We start from the raw sequence: 9,236 nt of genomic DNA on the forward strand, positions 1-9,236 counted from the left end.
TTGTTTTTAATAGACTGCTCCTTATTTCAGTTTTATTTGAGGTCTCCTTATAATTAAATTTAGGTTATTCGTTATCCTGAATATATCTAGTCAGGTTATCCTGACTAGAATACACATAGGTGATGCTCCTTTCTCAGGGTTTCACATCTCAACGTTATTCCTCTCTCCCTCATGGGTGTTGTTAATGTTGACCACTCTATCAAGGTGTTGTCCAGTTTTTCTCCTATACAATTACTATTTTGTTTTATTTGATCTTCCCTTGCAATTACTAAGCAGTCTGTGGGGAGACACTTTGCGACCTTGTACACATCCTGCTCTTTGTCAGAATTTCCACATAGATTTAGCATCCATTGTTGCTTTTTGCCTCATTCAGTCTTTATTGTGATGGATGAAAAGTGATTTTTCCAACCCTAGCACTCCCTCCACTTTTGTTTATTGTAAAAACACATAACAAAATTTACCATCTTAACCATTTTTTTTAACATCTTTATTGGCATCTTAACCATTTTTAAGTGTACAGCTCAGTAATGTTAAGTATATGCACATTGCTGTGAAACGGATCTCCAGAACTTTTCATCTTGCAAATCTGAAACTCCACCCATTAAACACTAACTCCCCATTCTCTCTCCCCAGCCCTGGTAACCACCGTTTTACTTTCTGTTTCTATGAATTTGACTACTTTAGATACCTCATATAAGTGGAATGTATTTGTCTTTTTGTAACTGACTTATTACACTTAGCATAATGTCCTCAAAGTTCATCCAGGTTGTAGCATGTGACAGGATTTCCTTTCTTTTTAAAGTTGAATAATATTTCATTGTATGGATATACCACATTTTGTTTATCCATTCATCCATTAATCACATTTTTAAAACATCCTTATTGACATATAATTCACATGCTATACAATTGGCTCCTTCCACCATCCATCAATACCCTGCTGTAAACAAAAAAATACGTTCTTCCCCATTTACGAATGTATTTATTGTCAGAATAGATTCGTATTTTTTTGATGGTTTATAATCACTACTGTACTTAATCATTTTGGTGCTCAAATTGCCCCTGTGTTGACCAGTGGGAGCCCTTTCAGGCTGACTTCTGAATCCTTGTGGTATCAATATTTTAAATTTTTCAAATAATTTTAGTCCTACAGAAAGGCTTGCAAAAATACAAAATATTTCTATATGTTTTCACCTAGATTTCACCATGTTCACCTTAGTCTCTCTCTCTGTAATATGTATGTAATTTCTTCTGAACTGAAATTATTCTGAGACTAAGTAGCAGGCATAATGCCCCTTCACCCCTAAATACTTAAGCATCTGTTTCCTAAAAACAAGGACATTCTTTCACAAAATCACAATTCAGTGATCAAAATCAGAAATTAACATTGCCACACTGCTATTATCTAATCTATAGACCTTATTCATATTTTGTCAATTGTCCCACTAATGTATTTTGTAACAAAGAAGATTTTTTTCCTAGTCCAGGATCCAAACCAGGATCACACATTGTATTTAGTTGTCAAGTCTCTTTAGTTTCTTAATCTGGAAAAGTTCCTCAATCTTTGTCTTTCATCGTTTTGGCTTTTTTTGTGGTGTACAGGCCATTTGTTTTGTAGAATATTCCTTGAGTTGGGTTTATCTGATGTTGTCTCATAATTAGACTCGTGTTATGCATTTTGGCAAGACTAGCAGCACAGGAACGATGTTGTGTGTTCTTAATAAACTGTATCAGGAGGCACATGATGTCTATTTTGTCCTATTGCTTATAACGTTAACTCTGATCACTTGGTTAAGGTGGTGCCGGCCAGGTTTGTTCACTGTCAAATTACTATTATATTTTTCCCTTTGTAATTAATAATTATCATGTGGAAAAATATTTTGTAACTGTGTGAATGGCTTATTTCTGAGTATCAAAGTTGCACCCGCTAATTTAGCATTCGTTGATAATTCCTGCGGTGGCTGTTGCCAAATGGCGGTCTTCCATCTCCTCTCCCCTCCGCCTTTATTAGTTACGTTCTACTATATGGAAAAGCTTTGTCTTGTCCCTCATTTTTTACTTATTTGTTGGTATGTATCATTGTGGACTCCTGGAACCCTATTTTAATTCTTCCTAATGCTTTGGGATAAATCGATTGGGGAATCCATCAATTCCAAGCAAATCACAGATTCACAGCAGCCACTTCTGAATACAGCCATCCCTTAGGGATTCAGACTATTCATAATTATAGTTTTCTCTTCTTAAACTCAGTAAACTGAATTGTGCTAAATTATTAAAAATAGAGACTATAAAAGTGAGTAAATTTCAGAATTGAACACAAAAAGGCTGAGGTATTGGGAAAGCTGCTATTTGCCTATAATCCTTTGCTGTACAGTAGAAACTAACACAACATTGTAAAGCAATTATACTCCAATAAAAATTTAAAAAATAATAAATTATATGACCATTACTTTACAGATGAGGAAGCAAGGGCCCCTGAAGTTAAATGACTTGCCCATTATTACTTATTAGTAGGTAGTATACCCAGGACTCAAAGCCAGAATTTGTGTGGGTATCACTGACACTACCTTGGGGTTCCCAGAAGCAGAACTGGACACACAATGCAGCCTTTCACTCTGTCCTGATCCCTGAGGCTTGGGATCCCCACAGCCCAAACTCCAGCCCTCTGATCCGTGGAAATTGGTAACCATGAGTGATTATAAGAGAGGGTTGCCTTAGACTCTTCTGAGCAGGACTGCCTTCCATCCTTTGCCCACTGCGTCCCTGGTCTTAGGTCTTTAGATTGTCCCCTGGCTCTCAGCCCTGCTTTCTGGACGCCCTGGCCTTCAAGAGCCTAGCTTTCTGAGATGACCCACTGTCTGCGCCCTGGACAGTTTTTTACTAGTCCCAGCCTTCAGTATAGATGTGTATCCTTGACTATCTGCCACACAACTTGTACACTATCGATATATGCAATTTTCCAGCCAGGTAACAAACAGGAAGTCATATCCGAGACATAACCCGCTCCATAATATATATATATATATGTATTTTTCCATAATATATTTATCAAAAATTTTAAAGTACACATGGAAATGTGATAGGATTAGGGGATTTTCCCCCCTATGTCTAGTATTTTAATATTACTTTTATAATAAATATAGATTTTAAATACTAAGTTTACAAGTGTAATGTTCCTACTTTGTAGGAACAAAGGTTAAATTCTGAACTTACCTGAGAGCCTTCTACTTCCTGCCTTTTCACTTTTAATCAAGTCCTTTCTCAGAGCAACATGCAATTACTTAAATAGCCTCAGCAAAGCATGAGGTTATTTGCATTAGCGTTTCAAAATTATCCTCAAGGAGACGTAATTGATGTTTATACTTGTCAACTTCTTAAATTTGATTCAAAAGAAGCATCTACTTTAAAATCATAAAAGTGGTACAATAATGTGATTTTTAAAATCTGAGACTCTAATGTGTTTTTTTCTTTTTTAATAGCTCCCAACAGTGGTAACCAAGACATGTCAGCCTGGTTCAATCTATTTGCAGACCTGGATCCGCTTTCAAACCCAGATGCTATTGGACACTCAGATGATGAACTTCTTAATGCTTGACTGAAGTTATGATGCCACTTCGATGGCCTTGAGACACCAATTTTGCAACTTAACTGCCTTTGTGGAAAGGAGTTTATGTTGTCACCCATATACGAAAACCTTGTGTTTGCAAGGTTAGACAGATGGAAAGGACCACGTTTTAATACATTAAGTATCTCTTTAATATCTTGGATTTGCAGCTGTTGATAATATATGGAAAATATTAGAAACTATTGAGTCTGAAATACATACCAAAAGTTAGTTCAAAAATAACAGCTAGGAATAATTATCAGTAGGAGTTGTGTTTATCTGTTTGGAAAGCCTTTTATGTATAAGTTGCCTTGCTGGCTGTGAGAATTCTGTATCTAGAGAAAGGACAGCATGTAAACTGGGTTGTGATTGGGGGTTGGTTTTTAAATAAAATGGTGGCAGGGGGAATTCTCTGTTGTGGAAAATAGCACTAGAACCAGACCAGTTTTTTCTTTAGTTAGAAAGGTAGAATAAGATTTGAGAACTCAATTTGCTTCAGTGAAATCACAGAGAAACTTGGTGCTTGTTTTCTCCACTTGGAGGCTAAAATGTAATATTCCTTAGTTTTTTTCCTTCATACAAAATCATGGACACCCCCCGATTTCATTATTGAATTTTCTTGGGGAAGTAGCAGGATGATTTATTTGCTAAGAAGTCCATCCTTTGCATAAACAGAAAAACCTCTCTTCCCATTTTATAAACCACAAGAATGTCCATCCTATGGTGGTACTTCAGACATTGTCCAAGTGTCTTCAGGCTTGATTCTTCACACATTGCTACTACAATGTACTGTATTCATATGCTTCCTGAAAGAAAATGAGGGGAGGATACTCCCTGAGCAACTGGCAGTAGTGTTCCTGAAATGACCCAGAAACTTCTATCTGAATGAGGAAAAAGAATTCTAATTAACTTACCCTCGTACAGATTTGCAATACTTACTACCCCACATTTCTTGACATGATTTAACCCAGAATGCTTTCTGGCAAAGTTACAGAAAGCTCTATACCATCAGTAAGGGAGTGTTTTTCCACTTTTCTGTGGGTGACATCATCTGAGGCTCTATTTGATTACTAAGGACAAACTTACCCTTAAAAGGTTTAGAGTCTAAGTATTGGAAGGAAGGCTATTTAATGAAGTTAGCATAAGCTAATGAAAACATAGCCACTGTATACACACAGTCACTCAGTTTCCTATTCTTTTTTCCCATCCACCCTTTAGTTCTGAGGCAGTTCACCAGGTGTCTTGTTTCGTCATCCAGTCCATTGCATCTGCATAAGAAAACATTTTAACTAAGACGTTCACAGTAGTTTTCATTGTACTCCTAGTTCTAAACAGGCTTAATTATTATTTACAAGAGAACTGCTTGTAATCTCTGAGTCTCTGTATACAGAAAAACATTTTTTAGGAATGGACTAGGGCAGATAAAATGCAGTCCACTTCCCATCCACAACAGTCTGGCCTAACTACAGTCTGAACTGCCCACAAGCTATTTAGAAAACCACAACTGTGGTCAAGTAGTGTGTAGGCTGGAAAGACCGTATCTGAGGGTCAGAAACATGGACTTAAGGTTATGTAAATCCTTCCTTAAAATATTTTCACACGCTTATTCCTATTTCTTTACTTGGTTAACCATTAAGAAGGATTTTGTAACTCTCCCTTTTTATTCAGTTTAATGCCCCAGAATGCAATACTGTCTTTGTTCCACCAAAATTCAATCACCAGGGGTTATAATTATGAATCACTATCTAAATTCTATACCCATGGTTGCTCTGTGCTTTCAACTTTGAAGTATCTCAGAAAATGTTAATTTTATGTCTTGCGTTTTTGCCATTTTTCTTTCATTTTCACTAATGCATTAGTTCAAAAATATTTGTATCGCTTCCTCACATGCATGCAGAGCAGTCCTTGTTATTTCATGTAAACAAAGACACTCAACGCAGAGGAAAATCACTAGTCTCTCCAGGCCCAAATCCCAGACCATGAATGTGAAGGGGATACTAACCCCAATTTTCCAAGAGCAAAGGTTATCAAAAAATAGAAACATACAAGGATTTTTATTCTTCAGTTCTTAATTTCTCTAACATTTTCGCTTTCAACAGAGTATGTAGTTGCTTGTTTAGCCTCAGAGCAACATTAACTGCCTTAGCAAGTCTAGTTATAATTTCAGCAAGTCTGACTGCATTTTTGAAGTGCACATTTAAAACTTTGCTATTAAAATGAAGGTAACTATTCACATTTTCTCAAGATTATTTGAAGCTCAGTCTTTAATTTAAGGTCCAGAAACAGAAATTTGGCTATATTACACCTAAAATAGGTATAATAGGAAAGCTAAAATAAAAGACAAACTAAAATAAGAAACCAAGCACATATTCAGTAGGGAGTGACAGGAAGGACAGGATAAACACAGAACAGAAAAGTGATCAGTTGCTTCCTGGTTAAATCTAGAATAACCATTCAATAAGAAGTATATTAATTAACCTTAACCAAGGGTGGGCTGAGAACAACTCTTTCAAATAGATGGATGCTTTTTATATTAAATGGGGGGAAATAGCTATGTTATACTTTTTAATACCAAATAAGAATGCATTTAAACTTAGAAGAGCCCCAGAAGAACTAAAAATTTGCCTAATCTTGCTTCAGCCACTTTATAAGAGAGGCAGGAATACCAGGGCAGATTAAGATCAAATTGGTATAACTTTGTATTTTTTGAAATCTTTCATTAATTGTAAAACATAACTGATGTGATTAGAAACAAACTGTATTTTAACGAAACAGGTTTCAGTATTTGCACAATGAAAAAGTGTTTGTATTTCAACTATGGATATTTCACATAACTATCTTTATAGACCATCTGGAAGTGTAGAGGTCTTACAGCATATGAACAAAGGAAGTTTGAATGTGCTATTTTTCTGAGCCTCTTTTAATAAAGATTACAAGATGGCATAAAGCAAAGTTTATTTGCTCAAGTGTTCAATACAATACAAATCCAGTTATTGTTTCTCTATTCAAAAACTTGGGTTTTACCTCAGGACCATAGTAATAAGAAAGTAGTTTGAATGATACAGATACCACAGAATGAAAATAAAACCAGGGCAATTAATATCTTTGTGAGACTGATTCTTTCTAATTTACTTCATGCAGGAGGGACTTCGTGGCGTAAGATATGGGAAATAACAGGATGAGTGTTCTTTGTGTAAATACTCTCAGTAACAAAATACAAACAAATAGCAGAATTTTGAGCCTAGAAGCAATAACCAGTGAAATATAAGCCATAACATTTAACCTGATTTGTTGAAGGGAGGAATAAAAAGCAAGGCAGGATTGATCGATCCAGTTATTTCTACCGTCCATAGCACGGGCAGAGCCCTGCATTTCCTTACCTTGAGCAATGAAGCAGACCCAGAATCTTGGCATATAGACATTAAACTAGGAAGGAAACACAAACTTTAAAATATTAACTAATTCAGCAGTATTGAAAGTAATGCATTTAAAACACAACAGTAAGGTATTTAAATATAGCAAAGAAAACCTATAGAACAGGATAGGAAGAAAAACGTTTGTTCGTTAGGATGGGTCACATCCATAAGCCCAACATAAAATTTCTTCCATGTTTTATGTGCCATTTAAAAGAAGACTAAAGAGTTCAGCAAGAACTGTCCTTGGCATCTAAAGTCAAGACATGGTTCTCTAGTCAGTGGTGTAAATAAACCAATGTCCAAAAATAAGTACAACCTGGAGATAAAGGTCTGAGTGGTGTCATCAGGTAAGATTTTGAAGGGCATGTTTTTACATTAAAGAAAAAAGAGTTGTTTTCTTTATCCCAATTCAAAGTAATACGCTCATTTAAAAGTCTGTAAAAGTAGACGACAAAGAAATGATCCACCAACCTACCAAACAGGAATAACTACTGTTAATATTATATATGAACTAAATTGTGATCCTAGGTCAGGGGTTCCCAACCCCCTGCTGTTAGGAACCGGGCCACACAGCAGGAAGTGAGCGGCGAGCCAGCGAGCTAGCGAAGCTTCATGTGCTGCTACCCTTCGCTTGAATTACCTACCGCCTGAACCCCCTACCCGCTTCGGTCCATGGAAAAACTGCCACGAAACCGGTCCCTGGTGCCAGAAAGGTTGGGGAGCCCTGGTCTAGGTGATTTCATTTTATAGTCTGTCTGAAATGGGCATACCAAGTAACTGAGGTTAAAAAATTACTTTCATTAAGTCTTTACCTCAAAAAGTCAGTTAAAAAAAAAAAAAATCCACCAAAAATGTGAAGTTGCTACTTTCTGCCTCTCTAACAGACGTGCTCCCCAAATTAAAGAAAATATTTCTTTTGAATTTCTGCAGCTATAGCAACGTTAAAACCCAGAGCTTGAGGATTTGTGTCACTACATATCTTGGTCAGGAAGTGGTGTCTAACCAGGTTACTTTGTTTTCGCCCTCTGAACCAAGATGCCAGCAGTTGAAGCAATGAAGAAGACCACAAAGAACAAACAAGGCTATGACCCAAGGGCACAGAATCTGCGATGATACCAAACACCTATACTTTATTAATGTCACTGTCATAGGAGAAGTAGCAGTAAGTCTGAGTTCTAGAATCAGAATTGGTTCAAAGCCAGATTTTGACATTTCCCAGATGTATGACCATGGATAAATTAATCTAATTCCAATTTTGCAATGTATAAGACAGTAACTAGCAGTACCTGGCTTCACAGGGTTAATGTAAGCACCAAGCCTGGCACTTGGAAAGCCATCAGTCAGTGTTACCTATTTTTATTATGATTCAGCCTAACATCCTTGACTATATTATACTTTACAAGGTAAAATGAATTTTATGGGATCATTTTCCGTGACCAGCAACTTGTGGCTTTCCTAAGGGATGAATAAACTTACCTAACAAAATAGAAAGGAGATGATCACATGTGTCTGCTTCCAGATTTTTAAGTTATTTTCACACTCACTAGCCATTTAACTGACAGCACTGGCATCAGCATTTCCTAAAATCACATAAGAAAACTAAAGTTCAGAGAGGTGATTTCTTTGCCTAAGATCCCATGACTATTAAGCGGCAGAGCCAGAAGTAGTACCCACATTGTGGCTTTACCTGCACCTCCTCTGAATCATCCCAGTGATCTCAAAAACTAACTGCTTAAGGCATGGTACTGAGATGAATGGTCATACTACTGGGTTTCTGGCCATCAGAGCTCCATGACAGTCTTCTCTAAAACACAATGATTAAGCATGACTCATCCATGCTACTGTATAAAATCAAAGAGTATATGGCAATAAATTCTCAGTTTGAGGAAGATGCAAACTGCTGAAAAGACAAGAATTTTTAAAAATAAGCCCAGCAATTTGGAGATGCTTAGTAAAGAGAAGTAGAAACAATGTATTTAAAGAGTCCAGTATCTGTGTTAAGATACCAGACCAACTCCAAAACACATATACAGAAGTTGTATCTACAACAGTATTTTTCAAATCATTTTGATTACAACTCACAGTAAGAAATATATTTTACTTCACAACCTAGTACAAATATATCCCTATGGCTAGCAAAAGCTTTACATACAAATACTATTTCCCTGATGTCTTCAATATACTTTTGTTTCCTGTTCTGCTTCATTAAAAAAAAA

The 9,236-nt window shown here is 36.4% G+C and overlaps 1 protein-coding gene across 2 annotated transcripts in view; it reads left to right on the top strand.

The window, feature by feature from the left end:
• The window catches only part of ICA1L (islet cell autoantigen 1 like), a 69,414-nt gene extending 62,724 nt beyond the window's left edge, over window positions 1-6,690 (top strand). For both annotated transcript variants that reach the window (XM_030854414.2, XM_060302040.1), the window contains exon 13: window positions 3,480-6,690. In XM_030854414.2, coding sequence (XP_030710274.1) covers window positions 3,480-3,595 — 116 coding nt within the window. In that variant the 3' untranslated portion in view covers window positions 3,596-6,690. The remainder of the gene's footprint in view (window positions 1-3,479) is intronic.
• The last annotated feature ends 2,546 nt before the right edge of the window (window positions 6,691-9,236 follow it).

Source organism: Globicephala melas, chromosome 7, assembly GCF_963455315.2.
Source record: "Globicephala melas chromosome 7, mGloMel1.2, whole genome shotgun sequence".
In the NCBI taxonomy this organism is placed as follows: domain Eukaryota; kingdom Metazoa; phylum Chordata; class Mammalia; order Artiodactyla; family Delphinidae; genus Globicephala; species Globicephala melas.